We start from the raw sequence: 21073 nt of genomic DNA, 5'->3' as shown, positions 1-21073 counted from the left end.
TTATTCAAATTTCCCCAGTTTTACTTCTACTTTGTGTGTGTGTGTGTGTGTGTGTGTGTGTGTGTTACCATTTTATCACCTATAGGTTCATGTATCCATCATCATAATGAAGGTACTGAATGAACAGTTCCATCACAGCAAAGATCCCGCATGTTGCTCTTTTATAAATACATATACCTCTCCCCTCCCCCGCTCCATCCCTAACCCCTGGCAACCACTAAATCTGTTTTTCATTTCTAAAATTTCATCAATTCAAAATGTTATATAAGTGGAATTATATAGTGTATAACTTTTTGAGATTGACTTTTTTCACTCAGCATAATTCTCCAGAGATTCACCCAAAATGTTAAGTGTACCAGTAGGTAGTTTCTTTTTGCTCTTTAGTATTCCATGGCATATATACACATATTTTGTTTAACCATTTATTTTTTGAAGAAGGACATCTGGGCCATTTCCAGTTTTGGGCTATTACAAATAAAGCTGCTGTAAATATTTGTGTGCGGGTTTTTTTGTGTTCATAAGTTTTCATTTATCTAGAATAAATGCCCAATAGTTCCCAGAATTTAAGTCAGAATTTTTTTTAAGTGTCAACATATTAACTCAGAGGATAGGTAAAGTTTGTGTACTTTTTGGTAGGAGATTGGCACCAAAGACCACTTTTACCATGCATCTTAGAAACAAAAATATGAGAATTTATGTTTAAATACAAGATAATCACAAAATTTATGACTTGGCAAAGTTTGCCATTAACTGATAGGTATAACTGATCCAGTCATTATAATTTCAAATAGGTAATTTTCTTACCTTCCTGATTTTAAAAGTAACAAGTAATTGTAAAAATCAGAAATGTATACATATATAAAGAAGAAAATTAAAACCCTAATATCAGGAAAACTACTGTTAAGATTTTTGGTGTATTTCCTGGCCTTTTCTATGTGTACACAATACTAATTCAATAGAATTTTATAAAATTGGTACTATATATACACTTTAGGCTATGTATAAAGTGGTATCCTAGTTAAAGGTTGCAAGTTAAAATTGAACTTTAAAAACTGTTATTATACATTTATGTGTCTTTGTTTGTGAACTGTTTATTTTTTCCCTGTTTTTATATTGATGAGATAATGTTAGGCCTTATGACTGTTTGCTCATGTCAAAATAGAAAACTTTTTCTGAATAGCATTTAAGTTGGATAGTATTTTTACTTAATGAATATCTCGTTTTATGTCACATTTTTAAATCATTTTTCTTCTTTCAAGATATGCTGTGATAGCATTTGGATGTGCTAGCTGTCCAAAATTAACTTGTGGGCGAGAAGGATGTGGAACAGAGTTTTGCTACCACTGTAAACAGATTTGGCACCCCAATCAGACCTGTGATGCTGCTCGACAAGAGAGAGCCCAGAGTTTACGTCTGAGAACCATACGTTCTTCATCCATTAGTTATAGTCAAGAGTCTGGAGCGGCAGGTATTTATGTCTAACTTTTTCAATAAAATATTTGACACATACAGAACACTAGTTATTTTAAATAAAAAATACAATATTCAGTTCCTGTTATCACCTGTTCTTTCAGTTTTCTAGAATTTTATATGTTAGCATTCCTGTCCCAGAAGCATTCATTCTTTCCTGTGGAAGAAAGCAGTATTGAGATTGGAAAGATTTTATTGCTTAAAAAAAGGAAAAAATTAAGTGTCAAGATGACTTATTAACTGATAGCCAAAGGTGGTCCAAAAGTGTTGTTTGTAAAGGTGTTTTATGCAAAGCTTAGCAAATATTTTTAATACTAATTTAAAATATATTACTTTTCTATTTCTAATTTTACAACTATCACAAAGTAACAGATTTAAAACAGTATTTTTAGAATCCTTTTCATTTACATACTTTGTCAAATACATTTTTTTTAAATACAATTTTTTAAATTAAGTTTCAGGTGTACAAAACAATGTAATAGTTAGATATTTACACCCCTCACAAAGTGATAACCCCCCCCCCACCAATCTGCTACCCATCTGACATCGTATATAGCTGTTACAATTCCATTGACTCTATTCCCTATGCTGTACTCCACATCGCGTGAGTCTGTATATATACTATTTAATTATAGTTGACAGTCAATGTTCTTCAACTTCAGTTGTACAGCACAGTGGTCAGGCATCTACACAGTCTATAAAGTGATCCCCTAATTAAGTCCGTTGCCCATCTGGCACCCTACATAATCTTTACAAGATTATTGATTATATTCCTCAAAATGAAATACATTTTTTATTTACAGATGTCTCATCCAATTCCAGGATCAAGGATTCAGAATCATACTTCATTGGGGAGGACACTAAGAACTTTGTGTCTTTGGCTAGCAGTTTAAAAATTACCTGGGGATCTATACATGAGCAATGTATGCATCTCATAATTCTTGAAAATTAAAAAAAAAAAATTTCTCAACATTTGAATGTTTTTTGAGTAAATTCAAAAAATTAACATTTCATTCTTAGAATTTTTATTTTTATTGGGATTTCAATCATTTTTAGAAATATTCTCATTTTTCTCACTGGTTGTAAAAGGGAAAAACTTGGAAAAAATAGAAATTTATCAAGAAAATAATTTATATTCCTACAAGCAATGTATTGAGATAGTCATGTACTTTATGATATTAGAAAGAAGTCTTATTCCAAACAAAATCTTATAGACAGAGACAACAGTTTAGTGGCTACCAAAGCATAAGCAGGGAGGGGGTTGATAGAAGAGGGAAAAGGGGATCAAATATATGGTGATGGAAGGAGAACTGACTCTGGGTGGTGAGCATATAATGTGATATGTAGATGATGTATTATAGAAATGCACTCTTGAAACCTATGTAATTTTACTAACCATTGTCACCCCAGTAAATTTTTTTTTAAACTTTTATTCAACATTTAAAGTTGAATTTAAAATTAAACATTTAAGGACTGGCTGAGTGGCACGTTGGTTAGGAGTTGGCTTGGGATGCCAGCTCTGAGCAGCAGGGCCCGAGTTTAGATCCCACGTGCGGGCCAGTGATGATGCACCCTCTACAGCTAAGATGGTGAACAACAGCTCAACCTGGAGCTGGGCTGCCATGAGTCACTGGCAACAGCATAGGCTGCAGTGGCGCTGGCCGGCAGCTGGCGTGTGCTTTCGAGAGCTGCCGTGAGCCACCGTGAGCAGCCATTCCATGGCCAGCAAGTGACTGGTCACCTGGGAAGAGCGCAATGATAATACCAACATGGGCCAGGGAAGTGACATCCTCCACAACTAGACTGAAGAACAAAAAGGACAGCAACTTGTCTGTTCACCTTCCTCAATTCCCCAATGCTGTTTCCCTCGCCCAATTCCCCAATAAAATATTTTTAAAAAGAAAAAAAAAATTTAAACATTTAAAATTAAACTTTAAGTTCAACATTTTAATACTTTATATAATATACACAGATGTTCATGCTTGTTTGCTCATTGATTTGTTTCTATATCCTTGCCTCAAGATTTGGGATGGAACTCAAATCATTATTAATAATTTGTAGGTGTGGGTCCAGAAGCAATTCAGAGAGGACCTGAATATACTTAAACTGACCCCTGTAGACTCAGATGTAGCCATTGAATAGTCTGCTTGGAAAGGATATCCCTCTTCTCTAAGTGCGGATGGGTATTTATTGGTTATAGGACACACAGACATAGAATATAGAGTAAGAGAATGGACCCTGGAATCAGACTGTCTGGATTCGAATCCCAGCTTCTCCCATTTAGTCTCGTTGTGACCCTGAACAAGTTACTTGTCTCATCTGTAAAATGAAGATACTAATAATACCTAAGTCCATAAGGTTGAAGTATTTCCTGTCTCATAGTAAGTGCTCTGGCTATATGAGGTAGGAAAACTTAGAAGAACCACAGTCACCTCCTAGATTTGCATATGTGTGGACGGACCATCATTAAGAAAAAAATGACTAAGAAATGGCTTTTGTTATTAATTTTAAAATAAACATGATTTAGTTATCCATAACTAAACATGATTTAGTTATGGCCTTTCTCACAGTAGTCACCATGGGAGATTTTATGTTTATTTCGTTATGGCTACCTGGAGTGCCTTACCGAGCATAATATTTAGATCCTGATACATTCACTTAAATTATCCCCTTAATGTGAGTTTGATTTCTGGATATGACGAAAAGTTCTTTGGAATTAAGTCTAACAACTAGAGTATCATATCAAGTTGAATAACTAGTTTGGGGTGGATCCAAAGTAAGATGTGACTATATGGTCATGAGAGTGATTTTTTTTTTTTTTAAGATTTTATTGGGGGAGGGGAACAGCATTGGGGAATCGGGGAAAGGAAACAGATAAATTGCTGTCCTTTTCTTCAGTCTAGTTGTGGAGGACGCCGCTTCCCTGGCCCATGTTGGTATTATCATTGCACTCTTCCTGGGTGAGGCAGTCGCTCACCGGTCATTGGACGGCCACTCACGGCGGCTCACGTTGGCTGCTGGCCACTCATGGCAGCTCACGGCAGCCCAGCTCCAGGTTCAGCTGTTGTTCACCATCTTTGCTGTAGAGGGCGCAGCGTCACTGGCCCTCATGTGGGACCCGAACCGTGGCCCTGCTGCCCACGGCTGGGTTGAGAGCTGGTGTCTCAACCCAACTCTTAACCAACATGTCACTCGGCCGGCCCAAGTGTGATTTTTTTTAATATAAAATAGCTTTGAAAGTAATTATGAAAGAAAAACTTCTCAAATGATTTGAGCCAAATAGTGACATTGTTGGACTCAATATAGCCTCCCAAGATGATCATTTAATAAAATAAACTTCACTTGGAATTTTTCCATATTTGTTTAAAAGTCTTATCTCCTAGTTCTGCAAATTTAAACTACATGCATTTTTACCTATAATGGTCCAAAAATCAAAGCTCTTAGAACAAATTTATGTGACAGTTTCTTTTGATGTAATCTATAAAAAAATTAAAAACTTGAACTTGGCTTCTCACTGACTTGTGGAAAGAAAAGGGGAAAGCAATGTACTATCTAAAATGGTTTTATTAATCCCTGTTATTCCAGATATCTTGGTATTTTTTGTCTCCCATTATCATGATACATTGAAAAATTGGCTGTACTTTTAATGATTGGTGTAATAATAATAATTAGGTGGCTATTTCTTTTGAATCAGTCACCTGAAGATAACTAAGTGTGCTTAATCATATGGTACATTAAATAATTTCTGTTATGGTTATATTTATCTTTTACCTGTGACAATATTGCATGTACGTGAGACTTTTCTTTTTTACCCTTCATAAAAATAGTTAAATTGGCTCCCTACCCCCACCTCTATCTCCTACTACTACCAATCCAACAGATAACCACTGTTAACATTTTCTTTCTTGTCTTTACAGTTAATGTGGAGGGAGTGGGGGCAGGGGAGGTTTAAAACAAATTTTGAGAACATAGTGTTTTGTAACCTATTATTTTTTCTTAACATGACAATGGCCCACATTTTAACAGTAAATAGAAATATACTGATCAGAAAAGACAAAAGCTTTGCCAAACTCTTTAAATAGGAATGGGAAACCTTTTTTTTTGTAATATAAAAGACCTGTGGATTAATTGATGCTTGGGGAATGGGGTATCAATTGACCATCTATTCAGGAAAACAATTTTATTTAGGATTTTTGTATTTTGAGAGCAATATACCATATTACTGTGCATAGTAAATTTTTTTCTAATTTGTTTAAAGCGGAGACAAAGCAGACAAAACAGCCTTTTGTAGATAAATAAGTATACAGAGTGAAAACGTGGGCATAGATATATCAAAAGACATATCAAAAATACATTGCTATGGTGTTAATTCTTTAACACGTAATCTTAACATATTAAAAGGCTGTTTTGTGTTTTTAAGACCATAAAAGTAAGTGGGGATGGCACCTTTCAGTTTTTTCTAAGGATTGCATGTATCAGAGCCAAAGTCTGACCCCATCTCTAATTGGGATATTTATGACTTGAGTATATTCTGGAATGAGAAAGTTTATCAGTTAATATCCCACTTAAACAGATAGTATTAGCATTTCTTTAATTTGATGTACTAGATGTTATATCAGCTATAAAAGTCAGCTTTTTTTTCACTTCCCCAATGTTAAAAAATTGTTAACACAGACTTTATGTTCTTTGGATTATTTAAATCACGACTTACGGATATTTTTAGTTTTTATAGTCTAGTAATTATCTTTTGTCTTGGTCTGACTGCATAGGTATTAGTTTGCTCAAATTATAACACTAATTGTGAGCTTTGACCAGTTCATAAGTTAAAAAACACTTTTGGCCCTAAAAGGAGCATTAAAGGAAATCTGAATTCACTAATAAATCACAAGTAAAATTTGACTGTAAAACTTGTAGAAAAGAAAATAGGATATAGCTTAATGCTTATATGTAAGAAATTGGAACAAATACTTGAATTCACTGGCAAGCACTGTACATATTTTTTTCTTAACTGTCTGTGTAGTTAGAAAATATAGCTGGCTAGTAGTGACAGTAAAATAATTACTGGTTGCTATTTAAATAGATGCCAAAGTTCAAAATAGTTGTATAATTTGAGGTAACAATCTGTGTCAGTGATTCCTAAAGTTATGTACCCCCTTGATTTTAACTTGGCACCTTTGTGCATTGTAACCATATTATATACAAGAAGCATACAAGAACAGCATTTCAATAAATGAATAAAAAGGTCAAAGGTTACAAATGAAAAGCAGTCATGAGCATAACCAACAAATAGTTACTTTAATTCTGAAACTGTTTTCCATCGTTTAAGTGTTTATAACTATATAACCCTTCCTTAACCTCTTACCTCCTCCATTTTATTCTGGGTACTGATTCTTTGTGAGGCCCATCTGTCTATTGTATGAACTAAAATACAAGGAAAAGGCTACTTTTATAAATATGTCTGTATTTTTACATTGCTTATAGTTGATGTTACTTAGAAGAGAGAAGTAAACTCATAGTGCTTTATGTATCTAGTATCTCAGATTAATATCAAATTAGTGTTCATTATCTAAAGGAATAGTATATATAATATCTAACATTTTAATTAAGTGGAGATGGTTAGAAACGTTCTAGACATGAAGTGCCACTCCAAGAAGTTGGTGCTACAGGGTAGGAACAAAGTTAAACTTCATATAGTTAACAGTTTACCTAAGACTGTCCCTGGTTCGCTTCTCCCTTTATTATTTTGTTATTCTTTGCTCTCATTGTTCTACTACTGTGTTTGAAAATGTTTATAATTTGAAAATGTAAAATATGTTCCTTTTCTGAGAAGGGAAGAAAAAAATATATACTAAGAATAGCAGATGAAAGCTATCACTTAACAAACACATTAAGATTTTTTTGGCAGTGCTACAATTGATTATCAACTAGAAATTGTTATTTTTTTAGACCACTTTTATATACTAAGCAGGTCTCTCTATTTTCTGATAGCTGATGACATAAAGCCATGTCCACGATGTGCTGCTTATATAATAAAGATGAATGACGGGAGCTGTAATCACATGACATGTGCTGTCTGTGGTTGTGAGTTTTGTTGGTTGTGTATGAAAGAAATCTCAGATTTACATTATCTAAGGTAAGTTTATAGAAGGAATAATTTATATCTAAATATAATTTTATATTATAAGACAAAAGGACTTTTTAGAAAAAGTGTTATCCTAAGCATTTTAAAACTTCTAATTTATAAGTTACTTAAAGGGACCTGTTTTATAAATTTAAAAAGAACCAAATTATTCTGCTACTTATTTGGGGTTAATAGTAAAAAATAGGAAACATTTTTTTGTTCTTGTTTTGTTTTTGTTAAACTAGAAAGCTAGTATTTATTTAATACCCCATGTAATTATGTTAGGTCATAAATATTTCCATTTAATTTTCTCATATATAAATTCTTTCATTTAGGCCACAGTGTGAGTTTATGATATAATCAGATAACACTTAAAACAGGGATAATATTGGGTTGTCGGAAAAGTCATGAAATGTTTTTGCAACGAAAAACAAAAAATACTTAATGACTTTTCCGACAACCCTAAATATAAGCACGTTTTGCATTAATATACTCTTTAATGGAGGACTAGGATAGATATTTAACCTGAATCCCATTTATTGATATCCTTTTTATATAATTTATTGTGTTTATCCTTTTTATATAATTTTATATAATTTATTTTATATAATTTATTTTTACCCTGAGTTTTTGGCTTTTAATGAACTCAATTCAAAGAAAGGAAAATAACTTCTTTCTAAGTATGAGAAGCCGCCTTTCAAAGTTACTGCATTACTGTATGGCAGTAATTTGTTGTGATGTTTTGTAGCAGTTACCTTACATTATAATTTTTTCCGTTAGTCCATCAGGATGTACTTTTTGGGGGAAGAAACCCTGGAGCCGAAAGAAGAAAATACTGTGGCAGCTGGGAACACTTGTTGGTGCTCCTGTAGGAATTGCTTTAATAGCAGGCATTGCTATACCTGCAATGATTATCGGTATTCCTGTATATGTGGGCCGCAAGGTAAAATGCATAATTCTTTGTTAGTTTATTATCTTATTCTCAATCTTTAGGCTTAGGGTTCAAGATTTTTGCTTTGTTTTTGTTTTGAAAGACCTAGGTCATTTTTCATTATCTTCAGTATAAAACAAATTACTATTTTTTCATAAGGTAATAAATATTCAGTGTTTGGCAAGCTCTTATGGATGCATAAAAAGCAGACTTGCTTTAAAATTATCTGAATCTGAAAACTTTAGTACATTTGTGTTATAAACCAACTTAAGTACAAAGTACTGAAGGATACACACCTGACATTTTTCTCATGGGTTTATCCTTGTAAAGTCCGGTCTATAAAAAGTTAATAACTAAATAACATATGCCCCCCAGGCAAAGAATAATTAGCCAGTTCCTGAATTATTTCCAACTTCATTTCAAAACTTTTTTCCTCCTTCAGATTGCTGCTATTAGTAAATACACTGTTTTGTAGATTGTAACAATTTTGTGAAAGTCCAAACACTAAAATTTACCACTGGCCTATGAGGGATGAATTATACTTCATTAGCTAAGCAAATCATTCTTTTTTGAAAGGTTAAAGGGATAAAGTGGCTAAGTAGTCTGCTCTTGTCTAAATTAAGAGAATCTCAGAATTGAGAAGTAACTTTAGAAATTATCTAATCTCAGCCCTGTACCTAAGTAGAACATAGTATAGGATTTTTAAAAAGGGGGAGGAGGGAGACTGTTTGTTGAGCCCTTCCTGTGTGGTAGGTGTTTTATGTACTATAACTCATGTTAACCTCATAGAATTTTATGCGGTAGAATATTGAGGTTTAGGAAAGTTTATATAATTTATCTTCAGTTACACAGAAAGAAGCAGAGCTGGGATTTAAACCCAGATGAACCAATTTTTTATATAAGATCCATGATAAATTTCAGTCTAGCCATTTGGGTACTTAAGTGATGGGGAAACCACCAACTCATGAAGCAGCCCATTCTGTTGCCAGGTTGCTCTAATTGTTAGAAAATTTCTTACGTTGAGTCAGAATCTGTTTCTCTTTAAAGTGTTTCATTTAATTCTAGTTCTGACTTTTGAGACCAAACTCAAGGCAAGGCTGGTGCTCATCCTCTTCCATCTAACAGCCAAAGTTTATTATATTCAACATATATTTTTTTGTAGCTGGAAAAATAACAATACATACTATTTTTTTAACTAATTTTGGGACAGAGTCAAACACAGATATTTATGAGCCAAATGTTTATTTCAGAAGGTTGAAGTAACTAAACTTAAATTGTTTGCAGTCCCAAAAACAGTAGCTGATTATAATATTTTTCATGTAGTTATCCAAAGCCAGGTTTTGCTGAAAAGAAAACTGTTTATTTGATACTTAGAACTAGAAGTAGAAGAGAAATAGAGACTGTTGTACTGCACACATCTACAAATAATTTATAGAGGAGAGTTTATTTACTTCTTTGTTGAAGTCTTCGGTGCAGTTACAAGCCTCCTTTTTTCAAACGTTTTCAAAAGGTTGCAAGTTGATGAATTAGTTTTCTATTGAAACAGTGTTCTCTGTGGTGTTTAGGGATACAAACCAGCCCAGGAAAACCTATTAAGTTGATAAAGTACCTAAAAGCTGAGCCTTTATTTGCAATAACAAATAGAAAATGTGACACAAAATAGTAAAACAGAAAAAATAAAATTGAACCAGAACTAGTGGGATAATATGATCACTGTATTTAAACATTGATGCTTGAGGATATGGAATTTTCTGGAAGACTCCTTTCTCCTGGTCTGCCTTTGTGAGTCTACTACATCAATTTTTAGGTTTGGCTTTTCTCTGCTTCAGTGCTAAGTTTTTCAGGAATGGGAGTGGGGCGGAGCAAGAATTAGTTGCAGTACTGAAGGATAATGAAAGGTACCATGCAGCCTGTCTGCATGGACTATTTAGGATAATATAGAGGCCCATTCCCTGGGAACAGTCAGTGCTTGGAAACAGGATGCTGACTAGGAAATATAAATATTCTTTGTCCCATGCATACTTCGCCCACTTCCCCACACAACTTTTTCACGATGTAATATATCCTACAAGACTCACTGTACTTTACAGCCTTCAAAATAATCATAGATTTTTTATTAAGCCTCATATATAATATTGTTTATAAGTCAAGTATTTTATTTTAGAGACCACATGTACACTTTTGAGGCTGTTTTGAATCTGTCTTGAAACAGAGGGGCAAATGTACTTTATTAGCTTTAAGTCCTTGCAAACCATGAGAACAAAGATATTGAGCTGTTTCATGGTGATACTAAACTCTGTTTATTAGTACAAAGATGCTAAGTAGATCCAACTCCTGTCTCCTGGCAGCATTTCCCTCCCTCCCTCCCTCCCTCCCTCTCTCTCTCTCTCTCTCTCTCTCTCTCCTTTGAGCTATAAATGAAAGCCCAGGATTCTGAGTTATTTGGTAATACCGGTCTTCATTAAAAAGAATCTGAGAAAAAATTGATTATATTTAATGATGTTTGCTTATTAGTACTGCTTTTTTTTGTTTTTGTTTTTATTTGGGAACTGGGGAACGGGAACAGTGTTGGGGAATTGGGGAAGGGGAACAGGCAAGTTGTTGTCCTTCAGTTGAGGAGGGCGCAGCTAGCTCAGCTCCAAGTCCAGTTGCCATCTGGCCGCCTGTTGGCAGCTCGCGGCCGCTCAGCTCAAGGTACCATGTTCAGCCTTAGCTGCAGGTGGGCATAGCCCACCATCCCATGAGGGAGTCAACCAGCAACCTTGTTACTAAGAGTGCATGCTCTAACCACTGAGCCATCCAGCCACCCATCAGCAGCTCAGGGCAGCTCAGCTCAAAGTGCCGAGTTCAATCTTAGTTGTGGGTGGGTAACCCACCATCCCATGCGGGTGTTGAACTGGTAGCCTTGTTGTTAGGAGCACGTACTCTCATCAGCAAAGCCATCCTGCCACATCTTAGCAACTCAGCAGCAGCTCAGCTCAAGCGCAGCTCACTGGCCCCTGTGGGAATTGAACCGGCTACCCTGTTGCTCAGAGCTTGTGCTCTTAACCAACTGAGCCACTCAGCCGGCCCATTAATACTGCTTTTTAAGGTCAATTTTTAAGAAAGTGTTGTGGGAACCTCCCCTAGGAGCCAATTTCTACCATTTAAGGGATGCTTATTTAGAAAGAAACCTGTGGAATGTTAAATTTCTCAAAAGTAATCCTATTAGTCAAACATACAAACTATGTTGGAAATAATATTTGTTTGATTTTTTGTTCAAAACATGATTATACTATTTTTGAATAAGATTATAAAGACTACTTTTTCCCAAGACTGTTTAAAAGTAAACACAAAATAAAATCTATTAAATCACTGTCTTATGTAAGCAAATTATGTGTAAGAATATGGTTTAAGAACAGTAGTAATACATTTACCTTGAATTGGGACACTGAACTATGAAATTGTAATAGAAATCAGTTTAAATTCTAGCAAATATAGATTTATGTCATTCAAACTAAGTATGTAATGTATTTTTTCTTTAATCCCCCACCCCCATTTTAATTCAAGATTCACAATCGATATGAAGGCAAGGATGTTTCAAAGCACAAACGGAATTTGGCCATAGCAGGTGGTGTAACATTGTCTGTAATTGTATCTCCAGTTGTAGCTGCAGTAACTGTAGGTAAGAAAATGCTTTAAAATACCAATTACCCCAAGTTTTATAAAATTAAAGTTTTGTGGAAGGATTTTAAAAAACAAAACATTATAAGGTTGAGGATAAAAGAGTTACTTTTTTTTTAAATTTAAAGACAGTTTAAGCTGAGCCTACAGAAAGCCTCTCATTTAGTAACTGTACTGGTTACAAGTATTATAGACTCAAGTCTAGCCTTAGACTAGTTGGTAAATTACAGTGGCCTCCTTCCTAATATAGTTTAGAACCCTGGCACTTGAAAAGGTTTACCCCTTTTTTCTAATTCATGTGTGAGGCTAGAACCTTTGAATTTGCTTGTGTCCCTAAACAGCTGGGTAAATCTACTTTTTGCAAGGGTTGCAGAACCCTAGCATTTTTCTCCTATATACTTTCTCTCAAAAAGACTTCCTAAAATTCATGCTTCTATGATTTATTTTTTTGTTGACAGTGACTAATTTATTTCCTCGTCAGGTATTGGTGTTCCTATTATGTTAGCTTATGTCTATGGCGTTGTTCCAATTTCTCTCTGTCGAAGTGGAGGTTGTGGAGTCTCGGCAGGCAATGGAAAAGGAGTCAGGATTGAATTTGATGATGAAAATGATATAAATGTCGGTGGAAATAACACAGCTGCAGGTAAGTCCTTTAAGGAAAGGAAGGAAAATGTTTTCTAGGGGGAGGCTGTAGACAACATGCAGGTCAGAATTTTCATTGCCCTCCTTGTACTAGGCTTAGTAGTGTTCATCCAGAAGCGCACCTGTGAAATGGGCTGCCAAGGCTAGGCAAATGGGTGAAAGAGGGTTGAAGAGTTCTAGGCATCTTAGCCTCCAATGGAAATATGTCTTAGAAATTCTAGACTTTTAATCTTAAATTTTGCATAGAACATTCCAAATCCATAAGACAAGGATATGAAGAGAAACACAGTTTGTAAAAGAAATACAGGTGGCAAATGAGTAGAAAATACCTTCAATGTATTCAAAGAAATATGAATTAGAACAATAACTGGAGAATGAAAAGGCCTTCATAGACTGCCAGAAGGAGTAAAAGTTAATAAACCTTAAAACATGTACATGTTCTATATTCTAACAATTCTTGTTATAGAAATTTGTCTTAGGGAAATAACCAGGCAAATGTGCGAAGATAACATCTGCTTTGTTACTTCCCATTGTCTTTTTTTTTTTTTTTAAGATTTTTATTGGGGAATTGGGGGATGGGAACAGCACTGGGGAATTGGGGGAAGGGGAACAGACAAGTTGCTGTCCTTTTGTTCTTCAGTCTAGTTGTGGAGGATGTTGCTTCACTGCCCCAAGTTGGCACCATCATTGCGCTCTTCCCGGGCAAGGCAGATCAGTCGCCGGCTTCTGGATGGCCGCTCACTGTGGCTGCTGGCCGCTCACGCTGGCTGCTGGCTACACACAGTAGCCTATGGCAACCCACTGCCACAGGGGCTGCAGCCTACGCCGTCGCCGGTGACTCAGGGCAGCCCAGCTCCAGGTTGAGCTGTTGTTCAGCATCTTAGCTGTAGAGGGCAGTGTCACTGGCCCTCATATGTGGGATCCGAACCCGGGCCCTCTGGTGTCCCAAGCCAGTTCTTAACCATCGCGCCACTCAGCCAGCCCCCCATTGTCTTTTGAACTCACTCCAATCAGATTTTGGACCTACCACTCCAGGATTTCATTTCTACCACTCCACCAAAGCAGAGTACCAGTGACCTCCATGTTACCAAATATAGTGGTCAATTCTTGGTTTTCATCTTTTTTTAAAGATTTTTATTAAAATGTAGCTAACATACAATATTATATTAGTTTCAGGGGTACCATAGTTATTTAGCATTTATATACCTAAAGAAGTGATCGCCATGATAAGTCCAGCAGCCATCTGACACTGTACCACGCTATCACAGTATTATTGACTATATTCCCTATGCTGTGTATTACATCCCAATGACTTACTTGTTTTATACTTGGAAATTTGGACCTCTTATTCCCTTTCACCTTTTTTGGTCTTCATCTTAATATAAGAAAACACCTGACAATGGTAGACTGTGCCTTCCTTCTTGAGACATTTTCTTTACTTGTCTTCTAGAAAACAATTTCTCATCTCATCATATCTCCTGGCCACTCCTCAGTCTTCTTTGCTGGTTCATTTTTTTCTCCTAACCTCCACAATTTGGAGTTTCCTTGGGCACAGTTCTCAGACTTCTCTTTTTTATCTACACACACTCCCTAGGTCATCTTATATTAAATAGTATATAGACGGACTGCTTTTAAATTTGTATCTAAGCTAGAACTCTCCTCTGAACTTCACACTTGTACGTCTTTTTTTTTAATCTGCATTTGAATGTCTAACAAGAATTTTAAGTTTTAACTTTCTATAACCAAATTCTTCCCTCTAAAACCTGTTGTTGTCTCCGTCATCCTAGCCTCATTAGGCAGCTTCTCCATTCTTTCTATTGCTTGACCAAAAACCTTCACTCATGATGACTCCCCCTTTTCCCTTCTTACCCTGCATCTGATTCATCAGCAAATTCGGCTACTTCCTTCAACATTTAGCCGTAGTCCAACCATTCTCACCCTCTCCACTGCTATTCCATTAGTCTAAGTTACTGTCCTCTTTCCTGGACTATCATAATAGCCTCTTAACTGATCCATCAGCTTCTCAGTTTCCACTCACTATTCCACAGTGCAGTCATAGTGATACTTCTAAAACATAAAAGGTCAGATCATGTCTTTCTTATGTTCAAAACTCTCTCGGTTCTAACTGTACTGGGCAGGGAAATCCTGTCCTTATCATGACCCAGAAGGCCCCACATGATCTGTCCCGGGCTACATCTCTGAACTCATCTCTTGTCACTTCCTATTTTATACCACCCCTCCTTGATGTTTTCCAGGATGCTGAGCACACTTCCACTTCTAGGCTTTTAAACTTGTAGTTCCCTCTGCCTGGAACACTCTTCCCTGAGATAATTTCATGGCTCACTCTTTCACTTCCTTTGAGTCTCTACAAGGGTTACTTTATCTGAGAGGCCTTTTTTCATCACATTATAGAAAATAGCGCACAGGCATGCACACACACTCTGCGACACTCTCACGGCCTTTTACTCCCTCCCCTTTACTTTGCGTTATTTTTTCTCATAGCATGAAAACCATATAATTTTATTTATTGTTTTCCCCAACTAGAATGTGAGATTCTTGAGGGCAGAATGTATGTCCCCAGTGCTTAGAGCAGTATGGTATGTAAGAGGAATCCAAATATTGGAACAAATAAATGAGTCCTTCAATACAAAGCATTACTGTAATTGGAATATAGTGGTATCAGATCTTGTAATAGCTTGTAGACAATTGGAACCGTGGAATATATCCAGAAACCAACTTTGGCCCCTTCTTATTGACCTAGAGAATAATAAACTCTTTAAATGATAGCCTTATTAAAAACTGTCACATAATTTTCCTCCAAAGTTAGCTAAATTTTTCAGCAATCACGTTTTTATAGAATTCCTAAATCTTCCTAAATAGTGATCATCTAAAACTGAGGGCCAGTCCTTAATCCAGCTTTACTCACTGAAATATTTCTCTTTACTCTTACCCCATAGTTATGAGTCCCTGACTCCAGACATTTTTTCTGTTCCTGTGTATGTTTTATATTTTATATGATAAAATGCCCTATCTGAAATCATGGAGGAATTTAAGAATAGGGACATTAATAATTGTACTTATTTAATTTCTTTGAAATATTTGCATTTAGACACAACTTCAGTAGCAGAAACAAGACACAACCCTAGCATAGGGGAAGGAAGTGTTGGTGGTCTGACTGGCAGTTTGAGTGCAAGTGGAAGCCACATGGATCGAATAGGAGCCATTCGAGACAATCTGAGTGAAACGGCCAGCACCATGGCACTAGCTGGAGCCAGTATCACGGGGAGTCTGTCAGGAAGTGCCATGGTAAACTGTTTCAATAGGTAAGAAAAATGTGCTTTGTTTTATTTGTTTTGGCCTTTTGTTAACTACAAATTCTTAATTCAATGAGAATTTTGAGCATGATGATTACATTTAACCCTACTGTGTCAGGATTGAAAACAGTAAAGTTAAAAAATGAAATTTAGTAGCAAACAATGAGTAAGGAGATTTTTGCTTGTTTGGATTTTCTGTCACAGTATACACATGATGTGGTAAAATCCAAGTCTAAGGCATAACGTTCTGCCAATTTTTTCACTGCACTTGTCAGATTTTATATTTGAACCAATGCTGGAGCTGCTTCAGTGGATGTTATAAAGGCAGTGCTTAAGCCTGGACCTTACTTCTGGAGGTGCAACAGCTGGATGTTAGGAAATAAGGCACTGGTTGAACCCTGGGGGAGCAGGTAGAGTCAGGATATCTGGGAATGCATGAACTGAGGCCAGGGTTGTCTGCCTAGTTCCTTTTATGTATTAATTGTAAAATACACCAAGTCTTTTACCAACAGTCACTATTCTTTACCTTTGTTTATTAGCCTTTTTTAAAAATAACATAGGGGAGAGGACATGAGTTGAAAGAAATCAGACTTTTGTTTAGGTAGTTTGCTTTTAAACACAAACTCAAGTTATACTGGTGCATATTATTATGTCTTTTTAGAAGACTTGGGTGTTAAATTTATAGAACCATTTTTAATATATAGATGCTCAGAATTTTTTGATTCACTGATCTGTCATGTAGAATGGTTTTTAATGTATTTGGATATTGTGTTTTGCATTGAACATGGCAAGCAAAGTGCCACATCCTGAGTGAAAATAATGGAGCATATTTAAGTGAAAATCTTTTATATCCCTTTGTGTTATTCTGTTACTACCTTATCTGGCAAACAGCTAATTTCCCCCATTTTATTTGGATGGTTGGTACTGTTCAGTGTGCTGTAGTAGAATTAGAATAATTAAATAAAAAGAAACTAAAAAAAATAATGTTTATAGTTGTGTCTAAAATAGCTTCTTGTTACTAGGGTTCTTAACTGAATTATTTAAATATACAAATTATAGTAGTGCTGATATTATATGTATTTTCAGCTTTTATCTGATATCCCCCTCTTTTAGGTTGGAAGTACAAGCAGATGTGCAGAAAGAACGGTACAGCCTAAGTGGAGAATCTGGCACAGTCAGCTTGGGAACAGTTAGTGATAACGCCAGCACCAAAGCAATGGCGGGATCTATTCTGAATTCCTACATCCCGTTGGACAAGTAAGGAATTATCCCTATCATTAGGTAAAATTATCGTGAATAATTGTTATCAACTATTGGGTTCTCTGGGCAAAGAAAATGGTAAGATGTCCAGAATAGACAAATCCATAGATACAGAAAGTAGATTAGTGGTTGCCAGGGCCTGGGAGGAGGGAAGAATGGGAACTAACTGCTAATGGGTATAGGGTTTCTTTGGGGGACGATGGAAATGTTCTGAAGTTAGGTAGTAATGATGATTGTACAACTCTGAATATACAGAAAAACCACTGAATTGTACAGTTTACACAGGTACATTTGTAGCTGCTTCTGTTTTTTTTTGTAATTGAAGCATTATTATAGTCCTTTTTATTTCAAGCAGTTGTTTTTAATAGAATGTATCCTGCATTAATTTGTTCTGATAGCTTATTTATAGTCTTTGCATTTTTCACACAGAAACCCTTCCCCCTTTGCTGTCATCTGAATAAAAATAAAAAGGAAGTTAGAAATTTATATTTGTTACTCTTATGTTCCAGAGAAGGCAACAGTATGGAGGTGCAAGTCGACATTGAATCAAAGCCATCCAAATTCAGGCACAACAGTGGAAGCAGTAGTGTGGAGGATGGCAGTGCCCCCAGATGTCACCCTGGTGGTTCTTCCGGTGGCTTGCCTGAAGGTAAATCCAGTGCCACCAAGTGGTCCAAAGAAGCAACAGCAGGAAAGAAATCAAAAAGTGGTAAATTGAGGAAAAAGAGTAACATGAAGATAAATGAGACCAGAGAGGATATGGATGCACAGTTGTTAGAACAACAAAGCACGAACTCAAGCGAATTTGAGGCTCCATCCCTCAGTGACAGTATGCCATCTGTAGCAGATTCTCACTCTAGTCATTTTTCTGAATTCAGTTGTTCTGACTTAGAAAGCATGAAAACTTCTTGTAGCCATGGTTCCAATGATTATCATACCCGCTTTGCTACTGTTAACATTCTTCCTGAGGTAGAAAACGACCGTCTGGAAAATTCCCCACATCAGTGTAGCATTTCTGTGCTTACCAAAACTGCTTCATGTTCAGAAGTTCCACAGTTGAATCATATTGCTGAAGAACATGGTAACAATGGAATAAAACCCAATGTTGATTTATATTTTGGTGATGCACTAAAAGAAACAAATAACAACCACTCACAACAGACAATGGAATTAAAAGTTGCAATTCAGACTGATATTTAGGCCTATCAATGCTGCAAAATAATTACCACTGAACAACCTTGTTTGGAGCTGGTTGAAATACATGTGACTACTTTAAGTTTCAAGTTACCAGCAAATGCCGGGTTACATAATCATAATGCAGATATATTTTCTGTGTTCAGCAAAGCATTGTGTTTCATGTGGATCTTAATTACCAAACTATGAAATGAAGGCTTTAAAAGTGCATTATTGTAAGGACAGCAGTTCTTCAGAGAAGTATGTTTTGTGCATTTGCCACAAAACATTGCTTGAAGCACATACTTGTGTATTTAGATAGAAATTTGGCTTAATTTATAATCAATATAAAATACTAATGCAGCTCTGCAGTATTCTTATGAAGAAAACTTGAGGCTTAGGTTTAAGTGGTTAGTGACATTTTATTGAAACCACTAAGGGATACTGTTTAAAGAACCTTGCAGGTTACTCTCAGTATATGATACTCTTTGTAACATTTCATAACTGGGCATAAATTTAATTTTTTCTTCATATGCGATGTGGATATGTAAAGCTTCATGCAGCCCACGTGCTACCATTTGGATACTTAGACACTTTGAGCAAGATTGTGGCAGTTTTTGCACAACTTTGAAATATAAATACCTGGTACTCTACATATCTTATATATTGTTGATGCCATCTTAGAAGAAAAGTATAAAAATAGGTAATTAAGTACACTGACAGCACCAAATAAGATATATAAAACTCCAAGACAAAATTCCATTCATTTATAAGTATTACAAAAAAGTGATCTTTCACTAAGTGGAAGTTTGCACCTCATTGATTCTTGGTGCCTTTGGTATAGACTGGATTTTAAGGGTCTGGTTGTTTGAGGATTTTGTATTATTTTCCATAATGTTCTCTCTAGCCACCTTGGATTGTGTAGAAAAATACAGGATAGATAAACATAAATATGATTAATAATAACAATGCTGAGAAAGTATTAGCCTACCAAAGACACACTCAGGCTTTAGTGAATAACTTTACATAACCTCAGTTTTTAACACATGCGTATCTTCTCCAATCATGAAATCAAAGTACGGTGCAGAGTTTGTACCAAGTACTAAGGAGGGGTCCACATGTGACTGGCTTTATTTCCTTTTGTTTTTGTTTATGGAAGATGTTTAGCTCACATAAACAGAAGTTGGCCAAAATACTGCCTGTACTGTTAAATTCCTATATAATTCACTTAAATGTTCCAGTTAATGATAGCAGTTAAAATGTTCCATCTTCTGTGTTTCTTTTAAGTATTACCATTATGGTGCTACTGAGCATTTTCTTTTCATTAAAAGAAAAATGCTATGGGCTGCAGTTTTCTTCCATCACTTTTTCTCACAGGTCCATTAATATGCTTATAACACTAGTGCCAGTTATTTTATTTGATAATGCTTATTATGGTATTTGTATATTTGTTTGCATTCCAATTTTGTTCAATAGTGTGTGTAAAACTGCATACGTGAAATAAATGTAAATACTGATGTTTTGCCGCCTTATGGTTTGTGCACAGGCGTTTTTATAAGAATGGGAATGTTCGTTTGCTATGTGGTAGTTACTCATAAATATTGCAAGCCACTGAGATGATTCTGCATTTGGTCTCAGCCCAAAGGAAAGCATTTGCAGAACTTCTCAACAAACAATTGTTAGACAAGTTTCTTCATGTCTAATACCTGCCTTTCCTTCAGAAAGAAGCTGCTTTACTCTTGACTAGAAGTATTGGGTAGTGCTGTTTTATTGGGTCGTCGGAAAAGTCATGATGCATGTTTGCAACAGATGGTGCTAGTTCATTTTTGGAAGTACTAGAGTCATTCGCATCTGTGTTACTGCTATGTCACTTGACAGCTGACAGTTCTAGCTTCATTCTAAAAAAAAATTGAGCAATTTGGTTGAGTTTTGGAGATTTCACAACAAGTTGAAGATGGAAGACCAAACAGTGCATTTTTGCCATATTTTACTGTTTTACTTCCATAAAGGGAAGAACGCGCGTCAAGCTAGTGAAAAGTTGCATAAAATTTACGGTGACAATGCTCTACAAGAACATCAGTGCCAATGATGGTTCACAAAATTCCGTGCTGGTGATTTTGATCTCAATGACACTTCTCAGGGGTGCCCACCAAGGTTGATGACGACAAATAAAGGTATTGATTGACTCAAACCCATGTTATACGGCATGAGAGATTGCAGAAACATTGAACATCCATTATTCAAGCATTCATGACCACCTGAAGAAGCTGGGATACATAAGTAAGCTCGATATTTGGGTTCCACATGACCTCAAAGAAGCTCATTTGATGGCATGTATAAATGATCTGCAATATGCTCATTAAACGTGAGGAAAACGATCCTTTTTGAAGCGACTGATAACTGGTGAGGAGAAGTGGATTGCTGACAACAATGTGGTGTGCAAACAAAGGGTCTCGGTCCCGACGTGATGATTCGCCTCAAATGACATCAAAAGCAGAC

General features: G+C 35.9%; 1 protein-coding gene across 2 annotated transcripts in view; it reads left to right on the top strand.

Annotated features, from left to right (window-relative positions):
* RNF19A (ring finger protein 19A, RBR E3 ubiquitin protein ligase) overlaps nt 1-20106 on the top strand; it is a 58598-nt gene extending 38492 nt beyond the window's left edge. For both annotated transcript variants that reach the window (XM_019642555.1, XM_019642556.1), the window contains exons 3-10: nt 1260-1468; nt 7459-7603; nt 8372-8534; nt 12072-12186; nt 12667-12828; nt 15937-16150; nt 17255-17398; nt 17911-20106. In XM_019642555.1, the coding sequence (XP_019498100.1) occupies nt 1260-1468; nt 7459-7603; nt 8372-8534; nt 12072-12186; nt 12667-12828; nt 15937-16150; nt 17255-17398; nt 17911-18601 (1843 nt within the window). In that variant the 3' untranslated portion in view covers nt 18602-20106. The remainder of the gene's footprint in view (nt 1-1259; nt 1469-7458; nt 7604-8371; nt 8535-12071; nt 12187-12666; nt 12829-15936; nt 16151-17254; nt 17399-17910) is intronic.
* The last annotated feature ends 967 nt before the right edge of the window (nt 20107-21073 follow it).

Source organism: Hipposideros armiger, unplaced genomic scaffold, assembly GCF_001890085.2.
Source record: "Hipposideros armiger isolate ML-2016 unplaced genomic scaffold, ASM189008v1 scaffold_70, whole genome shotgun sequence".
NCBI classification, from domain to species: domain Eukaryota; kingdom Metazoa; phylum Chordata; class Mammalia; order Chiroptera; family Hipposideridae; genus Hipposideros; species Hipposideros armiger.
Note: the sequence above shows the minus strand (reverse complement) of the source record. Positions and strands in the feature narration are given on the sequence as shown.